Below are 22,248 nucleotides of genomic sequence, written 5' to 3' on the forward strand. Positions count from 1 at the left end.
GCACTCTTTGCTTTGTGTATTGATGCGCACTGACAGAAACTGTTTTCCGGCGGAAGTATAAATTCGCTTGTTAAATTCTATTTCCGTTTCATAGCAAACTTATTCAGCATTCTTACTGTCATCTACTAGTCACTGGGTGCTTCACCTAATTCTGACTTGTAAATCAACAGACAAGCCACTTTGGTTAAACGCCTCTAGAGGGCAGTGTGATTCAGCTTGGGTAGGAAGTGCCTTTCATTACACAGGATAAACCCATAAGAATCAAACATTACGAGCTTGGTCTTGTGTTGAAACAATTAGCATTTTCTTAAGCAGTCATTGAAATGAACAAGCGAGCACTGGTATTACTAACCTGTATATTCCTGCTGAGATCACAAAAAGAGGAACTCTGGGAAGTCTTTGTTATGGCCTTTAAAATGTTCCTGTGGCCTTTCTAAAGTAGCGTTGCCAGTTGCATTTGTGCCTTTCTTTTTATGATTGCAATATGTTTTAATTTATTATAGACCTTTTCTCATTTAATGCATTTTCCACACCGTGTCTGAAAAATCCTTTCATGACATACTGTTGAGAAATGTCCAGGTTTCCAGTTGACATTGGCAGAGACTTGGAGAAGGAAGAGCTGTCCAGATAGAGCACTCGGACCAGCACAAATACTCATAATTGCTTTGTAGGGAACTGTTTATGATGTGCGCATGTTTCTACTTATGAACTGGGCAATGCATATGTTAAAGTCAACGTCTACAACTCTTTAGAAAAAGAGAGAATGAATAATATGTTTATCCAATGTATTATAAGCATTTTATTATTTTGTATACTTCATAAGTTCATTTTATTTGGTATATTCTTATGACAGGACATATGAAAACAAAGTTCAAGTATATTTTTTAACTATAGGCCTACATTATGTACTAATTACTAGTACTATAGTTCTTAAGCTATTTTAATACTTTTTAATAAATTGGCCCACAATCTACAGTGAAGTTTCGCAATTCTTATGAATGTGACATTTTGAGTCAAAACTTGAAACTTGAACACATTTATTACCGATATATTGAATGATTTGTTTTTATTGTACCCCTGATACAGTCAATGCACACGTTTTCTACTTTAAAAGAGAGAAAAAATAATGTTATGCATGTGACAAAAAAGGGACATATTTTGGGAGACATACTTTGTAGGATTTCTGTCAATTTAAATGCACAAACCAGAACCAATAATACCCAACACGTAGAGAAGGGATTGATCTTTATATATCACAAAATCATTGTTTTGTTTTAATTTGCATGTGCCGATTCATGGGGAATATTGACTCTTATGGATGTGGCAAAATTATCTTATCAGACAATGCACCCCTATGCTTTAAAACGTTTAATAGAGACTTACTTAAACCACCAAATATTGACATTTGACCTTTACTAGTATGGAATTTTTTTATCTTATGGTAGACAATTGCATGAGGTTCCCTACTTTATAAAGGGTACTTTTAACAATACTTTTAAGTGTTACAGTAAGTCCAAAAATAGTTTATTTATTTTTCTGAGAAATATAAGAAGTAGACTATAGTAGGCCTACAGTTTCTTTCAGTTTAAATTAAGTATACAAATGGAACATCTGAATAAATTCATGCTCCATTAGTCAGTGTGAGATTTGTCGATTTTCTACCCATTAGCTGAAATAACATACTTAACCTACATGAGTTCCGGTTGCGTGCCATAAGTAAAGGAGCGGTGCAGCTTTGGGTTAACTTCAACAGAAAGCACAGCAATGGTTTAGCAGGATGTCTCATGGGAGATTGGAAAGAAACCATGGAAGTGATTGAGCAGCTGCCTCACGACTTAAATCTCATGCTTCTGTTTGACTAGGCTATTCCCTGAGGGTAAACATGACTTTCTAAGACATAGAGGAGAGGGTCAGTGGATGTGGAGCTCCGTCATGGTTTGATCAATTTAACCTCAGGAGACCTTCCAGACCTTGAAAGAGCGCTATATATCTTACACGTTAAAATGCACTTCTCTGTATCATATGACCCCAATTTAACATGACTGGAAAACACAAACTAGTTCATGTAAATAAACACAGAGAGATGGAAATGTCAAGTTCAGCACCAGTAGTGGAGTGTTTTTAGTCAGATTCCAGTCTCGATTCTGTCCCTCCAACCTGTCATTCGCACTCATATTGAAACCAGCTGTGAACAAAGTGAGCTGACCGTCCATCTGATCGACCATCCAGATCATTTGCCCTGCGGTATTCTGTTGCTTATCGGACTGCGAAGTACTAGTGTGTCTGAGAGGGTGGAGAGTTAAGAGTATTGTATGTCAAGGCAATTTCCCTGCTTACAAAGAGGGCATGAGCGTGTGTGCCAGTGCTGTTATCCTGCACGCATGCCTGCATCCTCTGCCAAGTCACTGCTGCAGGCATGAGACAGTCAGGCCAGCGTATACATGTCTTAGATGTGCGAAACTCTTTCGTGACTACTCTAAAGGTCACCTCTCGGGAGAATGTGAGGACTCGTGGCTCACGACTCCTTCAGAAGCCTTTTTTTTATTATGACACGAGCGCATGTGGCTGTAGTTTAACATAGGAAAATATCAGTAAAATGAGATCCATGAGTCTGTGAAGTGGAAGGGGAAATGGACACGATTCTTATTTTCATAGCCAGACAGCAAAGGCGGTAGTGAAGGTGACTGGGCTGTAGGAGGAACCAGGTCTTTGTTACATGTCCCCTTTTATTTGCCTGTTTATTTTACCAGGTGGCCCTGGAGTTCAATGGCATGCCACTGTTAAAAAGTAGGAAAGAGAGAGAGGACCAGAGGCCGTGTAATAACAATGTGAGCTCTGTACCTCATGGCGATGGAAGGGGAGGATAAGAGGGTACAGAGAGAGGCCAGTACAAGAGGATTTACAGACATGTGCCTCAAAGCATTATGGGTGGAAAATTTCTCACACTCTTATACAGCAGTGTGATGAATATCAGCTGTTGTTGTTCTTTTAGTTAGTTGTCGTCCAGCTGTCTCGACGTTATCACTTACCCTCTTTAAAGCTGCACATTAAAATAGATTTATTATTTATTTCATGGCCACATAACCTGTGAAAGCTCAGTTCTGGAATATCCCAAAAGAGAACTTTGAAATGCTTGAGTAAGCATATATTACAGATGTTTAATTGTCTTTGATATAATTTGGTTGAGAATTTTCTCTGAAGGCACATTTGGCAGTCATAGGTGACGTGTTGTAGGGTTTAGTTCTTTAAAGTTGTGTCACTTTCTTTGTTTTAGACTAAAATAAACGCTGGTTCCTGGCAGATGTGTTTTGAAAAAACAAGGCTATTGCATCTAAATGAGCAAATGTAGTATTGCAGCCCTCCAGGACTGCCCTTAGAGAATGTCATCGTATTCTTTTCTCCACATCAGGCATCCGTGGAATTGGACTGGTACAGCCCCAAATCATGTTTGAAGCGAAAAACAAAATAATAAAACTATGCGTTTACAAACCAAACAATAATTTTTCCTCTTGTTAAAACATTGCAAAGTACAATGCACTATACATATTTTCATTAGAGCAAACCATGCAAATCATTTACAGATGATGTCTGATCTTAAGAATTGTGTGTATTAGGGGATTTTGGAATACGTTTGCTCCAAATTGTATCTGGGCATTCTTTGTGTATAAAGTGAGTACATCAGGAGACCTGGCTTTTGTTCAAACTCCTGTGGTTTCTTTGAGAAGGTGGTGCAAAAAAGATGTATGACCCTTTATAAAGTTGACCGAGGTTGAGCCAAGCGCTGAGAGAACAGCCTTTGGTATCACTATGGAGATTTCCAGCTATAATGGGTCGACCTCTAACAAAGAGAAGCTCTAACCACAGACTTAAGTGTGAAAGAATTTGTTTTGCTTTTGAGCTTTCATGCTGATTTCAGTTGACTACTGTTGGATCTCTTGTGATAGTTTTGCATGAGTCTAATTTATCATCTGTTCACATGCTGCTGTTTAGTGGTCACATTTGCAAGCCATTCATTTATATACACATTCAGAAAGAATAACAGTTGTGGGATTAAAGATCAAATGTATATTTAGTGCGTCCTATTTTTCATTGTAACAGTACACATGTTGGTGTTGGGAGATCATTAACATTTTTCTTCCAAGTTTTAGATCTCTAAACAAAATATACACAGTTTAGTTTTTCCTTCACATGCTTAAACCATCGGCTCAGTTGCTATGTTGTAAAAACTGAAACTTTGTGTTGTGAGCTGTTTACATTCCCCTCGCCAATGTTACTCAAGCATTCAAAAAGGACCCATCCAATCTGTGAACGCAAACTTGCCACACACACACAGGAATATGACTTAATATGACGTATTGCTTTTAGACGTGGTACACCAGGACTAATTCCATCTGTGTGCAAGAATTAGAATTGCTCCACTGATTTATGGCTGCCGGTTTGCACCAGTAGATTTGTTACTTTAGTGAGCCAAATTATTTCTCACATCGTATTGCCATGGTATGTGTTTTGGGAACCAATCAGACTGCCGGTTCATTGATCCCTAGAGTCTGTCGTCCATGTCATCCAGCCGTCCACGAGTGTCTGAATGTGACAGTGTTTTCATAAAGAGGCATATGGAGAGTTTTATAGAATTTTATTGATTTTGTGCATGTTACTTATTAAAGAGATTTAACAACACATCTCAAAGATTTCACTTCCAGTAAATCAGAGACAGAGTTGGGTAGTAACTGATTACTTGTAATCTAGAGAATGTAATCAGATTCCAAAAATCAAGTATTGTAATTGAATTACGTTACATTTTAAAATACTTGTAAACAGAGTATAGTTCCTATTTTATTGTTACAGTTTACATAACATAGATTACATAACATATTGCTTTTTATTTTTGGTAAACCTACCACTTTAACTGTTAAGACAACCAACCAACCCAAGATTGTGAGTCTAACATGTTTTTGTTTACAAGCATTTTGTTTACAACCCACGGTAGCGAGTCTCACATGTTTTTGTTTTTCAAGCATTCATGTATTGTTCAAGAACAGTGTTTGCAGTCTAGCAACAATAATACTATGATTTGCGCGATTAGTCCAAATTACAACATTCAATGCGAAAATGCATAAGTGAAAAATATATTTGTGCTGCTGAATTGTCCACGACCAGCATTCATAATATATCATCTAGTTTCAAAATGTTTGTCCACAAAAGGAATACATGTGAAAAATATTGATATATTCTCCATTGTTTAAATTGAATTTTGGAAGAGAATAACAAGCACCGGTGGGTAATAAGTGCGACTGTGTTCACCTGTCATTTGTAATCCAGTCTTTCTGTTGTGAACATTTACATTTGATATTGGCAAACCCTTATTAATATGGGTATAATATGTGCAGGTATTTATGAATCTAAATCATGTAGACAAAAGCTTATGGTTTCGATTAAAAGCTTAATGTCAGATTGCTGTCTGAATACTTTTTGTTTTGCCCATCACTAAATGAATATTACACCCATTTACATTGATTTGGTATCTACACTGTTAGGCCCTATTTCTATTCTTTAACCGTTAACTACATTATTAATATTTATTTTCTGTGGTATTGCAGTCATTAAAAATAAAGACATTTGACTAACTTCTATTATTTTATGTTCTTTTATAATTTAATATAATTTATTTTAATATAATTTTAATGTTTTAAAATTGAACAAGAAAAGTGATGTGGACACATAGAAACACCAGGTAAAGATAAAACAGATACCTGTTAACAAATGTTATCTGAATGTATTTAAAAAGTAGTCTGATTACGTTACAAGAAATGTGTAATCTAATGGATTACGTAATTGACTACAAATTTTGTAGTCTGTAGTTTGTAATCAGTATCTGAGTAATCTAATAATCTACCCTTTATGCTCTTTCTGCTTGCCTGTACAAATTGTAAATTACTATGATTTTATAACTGAAATGGTGTTTTCTTTCTGACAAAAGGGATGTTTCCATGCTGCCCTGCTGTTATGCCACAGTGCAATATCTCCCACAATGCTGAGGTTTAGGGTCAGTCATTAGGAAGGGAGCGGAAGGATTACAAAGTAGTGAGAGGTTTCTGGACTCATCAAGGCATTCTGCGGCCTGCACAAATGTTTTGTACACTTCCAGCCAAAATGAGAAAAACAGATTGGATCAGGAAAAAAGAAAGAGGAAAAATGAATTCAGAGTTCATATTCAGAAGGGCAAAGAGAAATACATCAACCAATACTCTGCCTGTGGAGATGATTTACCAATATATACAGTTGTCTTTGGTGTCTCTCTGACTCAAATAGATACATCTGTGCATAATTTGCCCAATAAGCAATTCCTATGAGGGATACATTTATGTACAAAAGCAATGCACCAGATGATATTAATTTAAACCTCTCCCTCCCCTCTACATCAACAAAATGTGTTTTTTCAGCTTGTTTCCTGTTATTTGTTTTTGACGTTTTTGTCATGCATCAACATTCTATAATTTATTTCCCAAAGATATCATCTTTGCAATATTGCTTCTCTTCTCGCTTCTCTTTAATATTTGTGGTTTATGTCTTAAAATTAATCTTGGCATGATCAGTTTCATACATAATTAAATTTTTTGCAATTTTCCCACCATAAAAGTTTTTGCAAACTATATATTATATATATTTTATATTAAATAAGCAATTTCACATAAACAAGAGTGCCATTTTAATACTTGAATACTGTTTTATTTATTTTTATTTTAAGTTATATTTACTGATTTTTTATTTACACTAATTTAACAATTGTGATTATTTTTGTTTGTTCAATTCTGTTTATTTTATTTTTGTGTTTCATTTAAATGTGTATTACTTTTTTCATTTATTCATGAAATTAATGTAGAGTTGTATTTTAAATTAGGCAATATTGTTTACGTTTTTTAAATGAAGCCAAAGAAATGACACCATTTTAAATGACATAAAGTATAATATATACACACATAATGTGTTCTTTCATTCGGTATAGATTCTGTTTATATATATATATATGAGGACACAGATACAGTTACCGTGACTCTACATCTGGGTTTGTGTTTTGGTGCTGTGAAAGATGTCCAGACCAAAAATCCTGACCGATGTGGAAAGTTGAGCTCATTTAATCTTTTATTGGCTGAACATTCAAGGCTTTTCAAATGAAAGAACATGTCACACAGTTTTGGTCGTCAGTACCCAAATAGATGAGGAAAGTGCATGGTTCAATCTCATATTTCATTAAAGCTGTTAGGAGGAATCATGAAGGTCATGTATATGGAATTCATTCGTCTCTTTCTGTTCACAGGGTTTTCCCTCCGGAGATGTTCGAACTAAGACAGGTGTTCTGTTATCTTCCCTATAGGTGTCAGTTTCCATTAGATATATCTGTTAAAGCTAAAGCAGAGGAAGCCATTCTTTTATGACTACATAAAGAGTGGAGAAGCTCTGCTGTAAATCATGCATACTTTCACATCTTTCAAACTCAGCTTCAGGCTTTCAACAATAGCTTTTTTACGTTTAATTTTAAACGGCAATGTTTTTATCATAAGTTATATTGTCAGGATAACAATTTATGTGAACATAAATAATACATAAAAAAACATGACACTCATGCAAGCCCAAGACTTTTGAACCCCACTGTATATCGTGCTGTGTTGTTATATTTTTTGCAAAGCCAAGTTTTTATTTATCGCATTGTCATGTTTGCTAAACAGACATTACTCTAATAGATTCACATCAGCTTGTATTGATTAAATTATTTTAAAACAGAATTTTTAGATAAATATTTTGAATTTTTGGCCTTTTAAGTTCATGCAGAATGGGACAGTTCACAGATACAAGAAAATCGTTTAAAGCAATTTAATCTGGCAGAAGATTTGCTCCGATTCTTCATTACCCTGGAGGAAAAAACTGAGTTTGACAGCCTTCAGCGTGCTCTTCTCTCAACACCCCAGCCAACTACAAAAATCTGCCATGCCTTCAATGTTGATAGTGTTGGGCATTGATTGTATATGTGAGGTCAGGAGTTCACAATCTACCCAAACTCTGCCAGCCCGCCCAAGGCAACTGTTGTGGGTCATTTCGGAAATGTTGCATAATAACAGCTGGTTCACATTTTGTTCTCACTCACAGTTTATGGTCTCAGAACTGGACTGGCTCCGCGGCTCCGGATCTTCAATATTAACCTTGACACCATGCTGGCAGCAGCACGTAACATCTAAACTCTTAAAGATGAGTCATTTATCTTCATCATTTCTAATACAGGTCTGAAGAGATGATCTGGATTTTGTCCCCGAAGCTCCTGTTCTCTAGCGTGAGGTGTTTGGATCTCTGCATTTTGTGTCGGGAGGTGGAAAACTGGGAATGGAGGAAAATTTATTAGCCTGCGCTTGGCAGAGTTTCGGAGAGACTGAGTGTTTCTCATAGGATAGAAGATTTTGCGTTCAATCAGACAAAATGAAGAGATGAAGAGGTTGAGCGAGAGGACACGCAGCTGCAGCTCGATCTCTGCATGAACACTGAGACGTAACTGAAATCCTTATGCTATTAATTAAAGAGCAGCTGGATAGATCTTAGAGTCCGTTTACAGATGGGCCTCCTTTGAATTGTGTTTTGATACACAAGAGAAAAATAGACAGTGTAGAACATTTCTTGCACATCTTTGCATCAACTCTATGTTGCATAACACAATCTGGATTTGTGCTTGTCTGTGTTGATGTAAGTCTGTGGTTGATGATGTAGTGTATGGGCCGTTGCAAAAGAAAGGTTCAGATATATTTGAATGCCAAGCACATATTTATGGTTACCTAACTAAGCATTTCTATGAAAGGTCAGATATCTTCCCATAGTTTCTTTGTTCAAATCTTACGTGTATCCGAGCCCATGTTGTTTATATTGTGAATAGAGCACAGAGCTGCAGAGATGCCTGTTAAACACAATGACGAGTTGTTGGTTTTGTTGCTGGTAAAGGCCCGGCGTTACAATCCGTTCTTTTGTAGCACGGTTGCTGTGTTTGTATAATCTCCTCTCAGAGATTCTTGCTGTCAAAGACAGGAATGATGTCTTTCCTCTTATGTTATTTTTGGCCAGACACTAATTGTTTGAGATAGTAAACAGATCTTCTGCTGACATGCATTCAGAGTTATGATGAGTCTGGTCTTGCTGGTGATAATGCCCCAGAGGACTGGTGCTTGCTGTACTGCAATGGAATCCACATTACGGTGAAAGACGGGAATAAAACTTCATGTCAGGACAGAGGTCTATGCAATCTAATTAAATACCAAAAAACTGAGCAAAATTGTATGTAATGGTGGTGGAAAATGTGACGGATTCGTGCTGTTTATCGCTATTTTCTAGATGTATTAGTCTGGGTTTATTTACATAAGCTGTACCGGTCAGAAGCTTAGGAGCACTTGACAAAAAGGTTTCTTTTGATCTTAAAAATCTTTAAATCTGAAGCTGTATGTTGCAATGTTTGGCATGACATTTGTACACAAAATATATAATTGTGCCATTTATTTAATTAGAAAACTACATTTTTATTTAAAAAATATTTTATAAATGGATTTCTTGGACGAAATAATAAATAAAACGCATACAGAGTCCATCATACACTGAAAAAAATGAAAAAACTCCTGCAGCTGGAGTGTCAGAAATATCCTGAAAAACAAAATCTCATAATTTCACGTTTTTCTTGTAAATTTGCAGCCGTTTTCAGTAATTTGACATAGTATTTCAATCTTGAAAAAAAAAACATTAACAATCTGGATGAAAAATTGCGATTTTGCAAGTTATAGGCAAAGAGTGACGACTCTGAAGATGGTAAAATTCATTAGTTTTGAATGCTTTTGTCACAACATAACTCTCACGGTCACAATTTTGTTATTTCATGGTTTTCATGGGTTTACTTTTATTTTAAAATGTGGAAAAAATATAAATAAAGAAAGAGTAAGTGATCTTAAACTTTTGACCGGTAGAGTAAAATGCATTTCAATTGAGATCCTTATTGTTTTTGTGTTAAATAGGCTACTGTAAAAAATGATCAATAAGTCCCGACATATATGTTTACAATAACAACAATACATTAATCAAAAGTAACTCATAACTGACAAAATTCAAAAGAATGACTGTCTGTAGAACTGTTATTTATGAAATGTTTTTATCATCAGTGGTTTGACCCACTCTGCTGGCTGTTATTTATTCACTAGCATGAGGTAGGGCAGTTGACATTTGTTGCAGGTTGTTGGAAGATTTAGAGCTCGGTGTCCTGCACTCTCGTGGTCCATACAGTTTGTCCTCCCCAAGTGAAGGAGATAGAATGCAGCAATAAAAGATGTCTGCCAAAACCTCAGTGAATTCCAGATTAAGGAAAGAATTCAGCAGGAAGGAAAGCCACATTTTCTTCCCTTCTTCTACACCCCCTCAAAAAAAAAGAAAACATGGAAACTATCCTGTCTATTCCTCATGAATCTGTTTTGCCTGAATCACAGTTTTGGCAGGAATGAGTAATTCAAATGCTTCAGGCTAGAAGACAACATAACAGAACTGAATTATTTTATAATATTTTTTGAATAAATTAAATAAACAACCATATCCATCTTTACTCAATTTATGTGTACAAAGAAAGTATTTAATCTTTCATCTCTTAAAAAAGCATTGCTATGCTAAACTCCAATTTTAAATGTAGGGAGATGTTTTGTTTTAATAAAAACGGTCGGCTGTTTGTTTGGCTTGTGAAGTATGTCTGGTAATTACTTTGAGCTGTTCTGAATAGTTATAGTTGTGCGGATGACTGACATGCAATGGGGCAATTAAATGTCTGTGTTGGAGCATACTTGAAACACAATAGATGAATTTGCTGTTTGTTTTTCCGTCAACTTGCTAATGAGCTCACAGATCTTTCTATTCAACTTATTGTCTTGAAATTATATGATATTCGAAATCATACGAAATATTATTATTTACAATAAGGTGATGTTTGTTAACTTTAGTAAATGCATTAGCTAACAATGAACATTATTTGCGTAGCATATTATTAATCCTTGTTAATGTTAGTTACTTTCAATACAAGTTTTTCATGTTAGTTAATTGTGCATTAACTAATGTTAACAGTTATAACGTTTGATTTTAAAAAACGTATTAGTAAAAGCTGAAATTAACATAAATAATGATCAATAAATAGTGTAGAAGAATTGGTCATTGTTCGTTTATGTTAGCTTTTGCATTAAATAACTGTTTTCAAATAGCACCTTTTTGTAAGGTTTTACCGAAATATTTTTATTCACTTAAATGCAGTCACTCTGTTTCGTATGTCAGGCAGACTAATCTCATAATAACTAGTGGTTTAATATTATAATAGACCTTTATGTGCATGACAGACATGTCTGAGTCTAAGATCTGCTCAGGCATGTGCTGCTTTTGTCATTTTTATCAAACCCAAACACAACTCTGTTTGCTGTGCAGTTTTGACTTTAGAATGTAAAGGTAACAACAGTGTCAGAAGCTCACCTGTGCTTACACAGCGAATTCATGTGTCAGAGGCAAAGAAACAGTTCACAGCAAGGTCTACCATAAATATTTAGGATTGTTTATAGAAAGGCTCACAGCGGATTTTCTATGTTTTTTCACTTGTTGTTTCTGTAGCCATCTGTCATAACTTGACACGGGTCAAAACAACTTGATTTCCCCTCTCTTCCCCATTCTGGCTATAGAGCTGATGTGTTAAAGCAATGAACTCAATTGATTGCTTTTCAATATGTTTAAGCAAGTTTATTTTAAAGGTATGTGGTCGAGAAAACATTACTTTATCATGGAGATTGTATGTTGAAAGAAGTTTAAACAATTAACTATAAATAGACATAATATATTATATCAAGAGTTTTTGACTGAATATTGTACTGTTGTATATTTATTTTTATGTAGTATTTAGCATTTCTTTTAGCAAATCAAAAGAGCTATCATTATGTTCATGCAAGTTCAGCATGAATCACTGATCTCTTGTAGATCCAGTGTATGAAATTTAGCGGCATCTAGCGGTGAGGTTGTGAATTGCAACCAACGGCTCTCTCCACCGTTCACCCCTCCCTTTCAAAGCACTACTGTGGCTGCACAGAACTGAGATGTCGTCACATTTTCACTTCTTTGCCGAAGGATATACGAAACGAGCTCTGTCGAGCAGTTTGTCCATTAAGGGCTCCTGTAGAAACAACATGATGAATTTCATTTAAGGGACATGGGGTGAATGTAGATAGAAATAGCTTTGTTTCAATGCAATAAAAAATATGCTTCATTATGTAAAGTCTATACACCTCTGAATATAATTATGCACATTATTATGCATTTCTATCAATAAATCCTCAAACAAAAACAAAAAACACAGCACATTTAAGATACTCTGGGCATTGAAATGCATTGAAAATTGCCTCAAAAACTGTCAGTCATTCTGCCACATGCAAATACCACCCCTGTTCCATGACTCAAAACAAAGCAGCTAAATGTATGACTATTATCTGAAATCTGTGCATTAATCTGCTATTTTTGCAGCAGATTGTTCTGTTTACTTAGCTGTTCTGCAAGCCCTTTCCACCAATCCTCCCCAAAATGTTATTGTTCTGACATAAAACCCCTCAGTGTTGCAATGCAACATTTCTGCCATTACAACGTTCCAGCTCAGAATTACTTGAAAACCCCAGCCATTGGTGATGTGGAGTTCTTTTAAGTGGCCATTACTTTCAGTAAGGTCAGGCGTGCAGATGAGTGTTGGAGTGCGTCTGTGGTAACATCTGCAGAGCAGTCACACACATACTCGCACAACAGCAGCTGTGTCTGTCTACCAGTCCTGACATTACACGCAGAACATTTCTGTGACCCTCCAACATGGCCAACTCATTTATTTAACTCCTCTCAGATGCTTAGCTTGATATTCATCGGCCATGACTATTTGATTTGTGTTTTTTATTTAATATCATTTTTGGTATTCATTTGTTTGTTTTAGCGATCCTAAATATGGTCCTCGCAATGCAAAGCTCAACCATTCTCAGGGGATGCAAGGATTGAAAAAAAGGTTTTATATGCATTGTAATTGAGAAGTAATGCAACAGATGAATAAATGTATAACATATCGTGTTGCAAAAGCCTTCATAGAGAAATCCTTATGACTTGCTTTTACACTTTTAAAGTGTGGGAAGACGAGGATAGGACAACCAGCAGTGATAAAAACACGTCATGAGTAAGGTTAACTTGGTGTTTTTGTTTTTGTTTGTTTTTGGCTGAACCTTTAATCGCTGCTTCAAATGTGTTTCTGTTCCACGGCTACTGTAATGGTAAAAATCAACATTTATGTAGGCCTGTAAAGAGCAAGACTTTTCTGCTGGAGACAGCAGGTGGGTGTGGAAAAACATCAGGTCTCTTTTTCTTGGCCACGCTTCTCACTGTGAGAACAATTTCCCCATCATTTTAAACATGTTAGCAATGCCTTCATTTCCACCCAGTGTGACATTGTTGATCTTCATTTTGTTTCTGAATGAACACATTCATCAAATCTAGATTTCATTGCATGGACTATATGATCATTACCTTGAACTGCCATCTCGAAATGTAAACTAGCTTCTCTCAACATGACCAAAAATGAATTCAAGGCAAATCTGTTTCTCTGAATGACTTCAATCCAGATGAAAACTGCGCTCATGAAACACGATAGCAGTTTATTAATACAGTATCGTACAAGGGTTAAGATGATGGATGACTTTTTATTTCGGCTAAACAGAACATCCCTATAGTAGGAGCCAGGTTTAGTCACGGCCCTCAAAAGGTTTTATTGCGATAAGATTATTATGTGCTGCGTTCCTCAGCTTGTTTTTGGCAAACTATGTGTTTTCTGTGTTGATTTTCTGCTCGCTCCTCCGAGCTGACAAGTTTGGAATGATCTCATACTGTGAGCGAAGCAGAGCTTTATTTTTACCCTCCTGGAGCTCCTCGGGAGTGCAGGCGGGCGAGTTGAAGAGGGAGAGAGATAGAAGAGGTAAGACACGAGGAAAAATTAAATTGCATGGAATAATAGACAGTAGAGGACTGCTGTGTTTTGCGAAAGGGGGGATGTTGAAGTTATTGGAGTGGAATAGTAGAAATCAGTACACAAAACAAGAAAGACAAGAAATGCATTTGGTGCACAATTATGAGGTTCAATCGGAAAAAAAATTGTTGTTGTAAAACATGGACAAATCTATTAATTCATAATCCACATTTCACCTTAAAGGTCCAGTGTGTAATTTTTTGGAGGATCTTTTGACAGAATTGCAATATAATATATATATAAAATAAACATAACTATGTGTTCAGAGGTGTATAAAGACCTTATATAATGAAGCGTTATGTTTTTATTAGAATGAGCTATTTCTATCAACATAAACTGCTGGTCCCCTCACATGGAATTCGCCATGTTGTTCCTAAAGGATCAAGCTCAATGGCTATTGTTATGAAAAGCTTTTTCCATTGTTGTGGGTCCAAATCACTAGGGTCGAATCAGAGGCCAATTACTGGATTAAAGATCCCAGAGGGAGCGTTCTGATCTTGTTAACAATACTTATTTGCTTGGCTGGCTAATGTACGCTGACTCTAATGTGATTTCAGGGTTTGGAGAGAACCGGACTTCTGTGCTGCGCACTATAATGGATTTTAACCACACCTGTGTATGTAAGACAAAGTTCATACATGCATTCACGGTTCATTTAAAAGGAGTGCCACTGACTGGTCAGGGTATGTCGAGAGAAGAAAGCATGGCCCACTAAAAAGAGGCTGTTATTGAATACTCTTCAAACTATTGTGGCTTCTCAGCTTACAGTGCAAGACAAAGAGTCTTCTATCATATGCATTATCTGCTAATGCTGGATCATCTATAATGGTAGATATTAAAGGTCCAGTGTGTAATTTTATGGAGGATCTATTGACAGAAATGCAATGTTATATACATAACTGTGTCTTTAGAGGTGTATAAAGACCTTACGTAGTGAAGCGTTGTGTTTTTTACTACCTTAGAATGAGCTGTTTCTGTCTACATACACCACAGGTCACCATGTTGTTTCAACAGTAGCCCTAAACCGAAAAAATGCTCTACAGAGCGCATATCGTAAATAAAAAGGGAAAACGTGATGATATATTAGCCTTGTGCAGCCACCATAGTGCTTCGATGGTAGTGGGGGGTTGGCTGGAGTGAGCAGCTGGTTGCAATTCGCGGTCACTAGATTCCACTAAATTTCATACACTGGACCTTTAAATTGGAAATGTTGGTTTGGTTCAGTCTTGCTTTGACTTGACTCAGTGTTTAAATAGAAACTTTATATAGCAGTCCACACCAGAACCACCTCACACATGCCACAATGCATATATCTGCCCTTCAGTGGTTATGTATCCTGTATACGTCTGGGGGGAAAAAAAACTTGACAGAAGATTGGCTGCATGTGATATAAAATTGTTTCCATGCTTTTCCAATAACTAGAGCTTCAAAATCCAGCAGCAAATTATCTAGTGTTGCTGTGAAGCTTTCTTGAAATGAGTAAAAAACCTTACAGAAGAGGAGACTGAAATCAGCTGTTCTGAAAATAAACCCCCTTGTGAATAAAGACAAGGCCACGGAGGCACAGGACTTGAGATGGAGCTGAAGGGGATAAAAGATCTGCTGTGGAGGAATGGACACACTTTCTAAGGCCCCTCTTTACGGTGTAGCGCCGATCCCACCTCCCTCCACGAGGCACGAAGCCGGGACAGGTCAAGAACAAGAGTCTTACTGTAAAGAGATCTGGGGATTGTCCAAGGTAGCAGATTCCTGCCGAGTGAATGATGTTTGGGCTGCATTTAGAAAGTTCCATCCCCGTATCACTAACTGTGAAAGAACAGTGCAAATTTCAGTGACTTGTGAGTTACAATGATATCCACACTAGCCCCTTGTGGCTTGTGATGTTTAATAAGATATATGTCTGGAAGCGTCTGAAAGAAAACCAGAAAGAGAGGGCAGGAAACTGACAATGAATACAGCATGTCAGTGCCAACACACATCAATGGAATCTCGCTCACCCACTGTGACACTGCATGTAGTAAATGATACCATCACTGGACACTGTCTTGTGGTGGTATTATATATTTACACTCTTCTAGAACTACTAGAAGACAAAATATAGCACGTAAAAATGTGGGGACAGTGCACAGCCCAAGAGAATTATGGGAATTATATTGGAAATAAATTAGCTGTAGTACTGCAACTACTTGAATGAAAATATGAAATCTGAGAGAGTCACATTGGATTTTGATTGTCTGGCTTGTAGTTAAGCACAAAACAAACTTACGGTTGAGTAATGCATGACAACATTTTCATTTTTGGGTGAACAATCTCTTTAATCAAAAATTTGAGAAATCTGAGAGCCTACCCTTGAAAGAAGTGTGACAGTGTTTTGAGCATGTAAGGGCAAGTGGCATGAGTGTCTGAGGAAGATCAAGGTCAGAAGGTCATTTTCAAGCACACAATGTGGCTCAAGATGCCTCACAATTGCAACACACCCAGGTATTTCTGGAATGTTTAGTCCTGTCATAAGACCAACCTAGCAAAATCAGTCATTTTAACCCATTACGGGTAAGTTTTAGATGTAAAATCTAAAGTCAAGATCTAGTGCAGGTGAAGACAAATAGGTTTACAAGCTAAAAAGAGTTTCCAAAACATTGGTACAAGGGTTTTCCTCTTTGAGTGTGGCATAATACCTTTTGTGTAACTTCACTGAATTGGAAAGGAATCCATATCCTCAAGACATGTTCGCCTCACGCCACATTTTGACAGTTTAATCACAACTGCGAGAATAATTTCATCTCATGAAGTGTGTGCCATGACATGCCCAGGGTAAATGCTCTGTTGGCAAACTGATCTATCTTTGGAATGGGGGAGGAAGAAGGCAAGACTGTACTGAAGACGCCGGATTACACTGTTAATACATACATATGTTGCTTTTGGATACACAAGTCATCTCTTATTTCTTTGCAGGGGCACTAGGACCACGCGGAGAGGGTCAATATTGCACTTCGGTTATTTGGCGACCTCGGATTTGCTCTAAAGCAGTCACCGTTTAGAGGAGGGCATAGGATGCCGTCTGACACGTCGAAATAGTTTATTTAAAAAAAGTTTAACAACATCCAGACGGTTGAAAGTATTGTGTCGGTTTCGGAGGACCTGTCACGCACTCCAGCAAAAACCTTCCCTGGACGAGATGGGAGTAAACCTGGACACCGAGATACCCGGTGAACTTCGAAGAGTGGAAAGTGTCATTTGGATTTAAAGAAAACTTCTTCATTACACCTTAAAGTTAAGTATACAGCACTAACCGATTGAATCTCTAATGGTTTGTTGGCACTTTGCGCACTGAGAGACGTGCGTAAAGCTCTTGCGCACGTGTCAAACGCTGCTCATGTATACTTATTTTAATGTCGATATTACATTATCGAAATGCTTTTAGACATGACAAGACCACAAACTGCACATACTAAGACTACTCATAAACACAATTCCTAAAGGAATATGACCTAGTTGCCATTTGCGCAAGTGCACAATTCAGTTCTTTGCCGCAATGGGAAAGTGAGGGTAGGTAAACATTGTTTGTTTTCCTTGAGTTTAACAACTAAACAAGGCGTTGGTAGGGTTGTGTTGGACATCCATTCATGATGTGAGAGACAACAACAAAAACGATGTTGGGGGTTTTCAGGACAAAGGGATGTTTTGGGAATTTGCGCGCAGGGAATTCCCCAGGTGTTACACATGGATGTGCGTGATGATAAAGCTCCTTTATACTACGACCAGTCGAGTCATTTAGTTATATATATATATATATATATATATATATATATATATATTAATTTGCGTTGCGCAATAATGTATGGTTCGATTCATGAAATAAAGTAAAACAAGGTTTTATGTTGGGAGTTTCTCAAAAGCGCATAACAGAAAATCGCATTTTATATTCTAAATATTTATCTCTAATTCATATCTACTGCCAAAAGTTGTTGGGATGTGTCTGGCGCAGTATCAGAGCATTTTTAAAGTTTTTACTTTTGAGGTTATTGTAAGGGTCAGTTGCAGCGATGTATTGTGTTTTAATGACCACCCTGACTCACACGCACTGCACGTACAGAGTTACATTTCTTAGTTCTTAAGTTCTTGTTTTTATTCCTGTTGACAAAATGCTAAACAAACTATGCTGGTTCAATTTTAATCGGCTGTATATGGAAACATAGATGCACCCAAACTGGTTTTAATTAATTGGCACATTTAAGTTATTGCTTCTTTGATGTGACAGATCTACACAAAGGAGGAGCAACATTACCCGGTTGAATTTCATGCTTCTTTGTTTTTTCTCATAGGTAGCACACATCTCAGCCATGGTGCCCAACCAAAGATCGGGTCTGGCCCATCCTTGCTGTATTAGCCTGCTTTTCTTACTACTTTTACCAAGTTCGGTTTCAGTGAGAGAACCTCGCCACCAGCTTCACGGTCACCTCCCTTCACTGATACCTCACTCCCCTCTGCCACTGTCTCGCTCCCGCTTCAGCGCCAAAGCTCAACTGGACCTCACTACTCACTGCAACGAAAGCTGCTACTACAGAAGAGAAGACAGCGATAAAGAGCACCTAACTGAGCAATTAGGATTCGAGACGCTTTATGCGGATGGCTTCCGTACCTTAACCACTGTTGACCTGACAGAAAATGAATATGAGCCTCTAGCTAATGCTGAACTTCAACTCAGGCCTCCCAAAGTCACATCCCCACGACGTAAGAGACTAAAACGTCAGATCTACGGATCCGACGGACGCTTTAATATTCGCGGCGACCACTTCCTGCTAGACTATCCGTTCTCCACGGCCGTTCGCATCTCCACGGGTTGCACCGGAGTTCTGGTGTCTAAGCAGCATGTGCTGACTGCAGCCCACTGCGTGCATGACGGGAAGGATTATGTCAAGGGTGCAAGAAAACTCAGGGTGGGCTTTTTGATCCCTCCTTTTATCAACCGCACAAGGTCAGGTCAGGCTCCCATCAAGAAAGCTTTAGTGCGTTGGGTGAGAGTGAAACGTACCCGCGTACCCAAAGGTTGGATTCAAGGTCCACCGGAGGTCAGCATGGATTTTGATTATGCACTTTTAGAGCTGCGTTGGCCTCACAGGCGACCTTTCATGCGACTGGCTGTGTTACCCTCCTCGGACGATTTGGCTGGTAAACGCATCCACTTCTCTGGATTTGACAGTGACCGGGCCGGGGAGCTTGTGTATCGCTTTTGTCCAGTGGAGGATGAGTCCAACGATCTGATCTACCAGCACTGCGACGCCCGCCCAGGGGCAAGTGGCTCTGGCGTCTACGGTCGTGTTTGGGACAACACTTTAGATCGCTGGGAGCGTAAAGTCATTGGCATCTTCTCGGGACACCAGTGGCTGGAAATCAATGGGGAGAATCGTGACTATAATGTGGCTGTTCGCTTCACTCCACTTAAATTTGCTCAGATCTGTTACTGGGTTCATGGAAATAAGGTGGACTGTAGTCAGGACTGAGTACACAGCACAGATGAGGAGGGAATATTAAGAATGTGAGAATAGTACATGAATGGACAAAATGTGTCTGATTTCTGGAACCTGCACTTTACAATCATTTAATGGTTGTGGCTACTATATAAGATACGAGACTTTATTGCTTGTAGATCACTTCCCACAGGTTTGATTTCACATGGGTTAAGCTGGATCTTATTTAACCACTAGCTTGTTACACATTGTTTTAGACTGGAGGCCAACAAAGCAGATTTATATTATGTCAGGTCTTTGCCAGCGTTTAACAGATATCCTATCACAGTAAGATGCTTCATAAGACAGCCTTGATATGCTTAAGTTATGCTTTACAGAAGCCTCTTACTGTTTGCACTTTTAAAGCACAGATCAAGGGTATTGCAAGGTTAATTCTGGGATAACCATCTAAGCGACTCACTTGGTCTTTGGGTAACATGAGTAACATACAGAGATGTGTGTATTTTATTGTGACTAAGTGTTGTCAAAAATATCGGTTTGGTCCTCTAAAGATAGCAATGTTGTCTGAAATATTAATACAAAAATTAAATAAACATGCGGGAGAGTATGGGGCTAGACAATGGTTAATAGAAGAGTTAATACAGAGAACAGAGTATTATAGTAGGCAAAAATCGTTGTTTGAATCTGTAATCAAGCTGAAAATTCATTCTTTTGCAGTTTTAAAATCAAATTGTAACATTACAATATCTTCTGGGAAATCTCCATCCATTTTCTTCTTTTTATCACTATAAAGACTGGACATTCACTAAGACAAAGGTTGTGGGGTACATGCTGAATATAATTATATGTGAAAAAAGCTTTTATTTTAATAAACTAAGATATGTCTTTTCATTTTGTCTCGTGAAGAAATGCTTTCACTTTTGCAGAAGATCGATGATAGGATAAATGATAGTGTGTTGACACTAAGGCTTTATAGTCTGGTAATTATAATGTTTTACATGAGCTGATATTTAGAATATGAAGTTTTGATACCCTCTTGTGGTAAGTCCATAATTCATCTTTTTCTAGGCTTTTTCACAAAGTTCATGTAAAAACACCTGTTGCTTGGTCATTTACATTAACAATTTTTTTTTGCATTCTTCTTGGATTCCTAGATGACAAACATGATTTTCCTGAACAAATGTCCATTTCAGGCATTGAAAAAACGTGGTCGAACATGTTTGTAAGGGTGTAAAAATCTAACTTCCTTAACAGTCTAAAAGAGATAGATCCTTAAGCGAGTTTTCATAAATCCTATTATTAAAAATTATAGATAATATATAGTATTATTTTAGTTTATACAATAAGCAGAACTTCACAGTATGACAAGAACATAAAAGTTTTAACTACAGAAATAAACAAAATATTTTATCCTTGTAGCCCAGTTGGAAGGCAAATGTGTTACTTCAAACAAGATAAGCTTAAAAAATATTTTAAAAATGTTAAAGGAACAGCTCACCCAAAAAAAAAATTCATCGTTTACCTTAAGTTGTGCCAAACGTGGCCTATAACGTTTGTTGGTCTGGTGAACACAAAGAAAAATATTTGAAGAATGTTTGTATCCAAACAGTTCTGGGGCACTATTGACTTCCATAGTTGGGGAAAGCTGTTTTGATAGAGTCAATGGTGCTTTTTGCTTGTTAACAGATGAAAGCATTTAGCCTAATACAGGCATGGAACAACATGACTGGCAGTCAGTAATGACATTATTACATTTTTTGGCAGAACTATCCCTTGAAAGTGGATGATAACATAGTCATGGACAAATTGCCCCTCTATTTATTAGTTTGTATTCTGCATGTGTTATATTCTATCAGAGGTTTTAGTACATCTAGTAAAATGTCCAATTATTTTTCCAGAATATTCCAATTTAATAAGTGTTTTTATAACACAGATTATTTATTTTAATTAAATAAGACATTGGTCTTAATAATTATAATTTTACCTTGATGACGTTTAATATATAAAATCCTGTCGTGATGTTTCAAAGATGAAGGACCAAAGCACCTGGCGGTCAAAGGTCCAGAGAGAGTGGAAATCTACAGGTTTTCATATTCATTCGTGCGTCTTTACTGCCCTCCACTGGTTGAGGATCAGCACATATTTTATTAATCGCATCACACAACATGGCCGTTTATAGCATTTCAATACTAGCACAAATTAAGCAAACACTCGTTTTTGTCTAAAATTATTACTATTCACAAGAGAGCATTTCATTAGATAAAATTCTTCCCTGCATCGGTGTCATATATGACCAAGTCACCAAATGGCACGTCATTTCAGTGATTTACGGTTTCCTACGATTATCTTACATAACGAAAGCATCATTCTGTGAAACTTTAACATGTATAGCTTAAATACTGTCTTGAATAGGGGCCACGTCAAAGATTTAATTCAATTGGTCTGATGTTCGTTGAATGAGACTTATTTTGCTAATCCAAAGCCTTAAGTAGTGATGAGAAAACTGGAGGCAGGTGGAGAATAACTTTCACTACAATCCGTTTTTACCAGATATCAGTTAAGCATAACACACGTGTTACAGGCTCAAACCGGTTGTCAAAAATCTGTGACATGCATTTCTGTGTGTACTTCAAATGTTGTTGAAATATCCCTCAGTGCAAATATACTGTTTTTAAAGCTTGTTATTGAACAGTAGACTGG

General features: G+C 37.2%; 1 protein-coding gene across 1 annotated transcript; it reads left to right on the plus strand.

Moving 5' to 3' along the window:
- Positions 1 to 17,032: 17,032 nt before the first annotated feature.
- On the plus strand, positions 17,033 to 20,439 carry LOC130437977 (serine protease 23). Its single transcript, XM_056769682.1, has 2 exons — positions 17,033 to 17,355; positions 18,407 to 20,439. Exon 2 carries the CDS (start codon positions 18,421 to 18,423, stop codon positions 19,579 to 19,581), a length of 1,161 nt encoding a protein of 386 aa, XP_056625660.1. The 5' UTR covers positions 17,033 to 17,355; positions 18,407 to 18,420; the 3' UTR covers positions 19,582 to 20,439.
- The last annotated feature ends 1,809 nt before the right edge of the window (positions 20,440 to 22,248 follow it).

Source organism: Triplophysa dalaica, chromosome 16 (genome assembly GCF_015846415.1).
Source record: "Triplophysa dalaica isolate WHDGS20190420 chromosome 16, ASM1584641v1, whole genome shotgun sequence".
In the NCBI taxonomy this organism is placed as follows: Eukaryota; Metazoa; Chordata; class Actinopteri; order Cypriniformes; family Nemacheilidae; genus Triplophysa; species Triplophysa dalaica.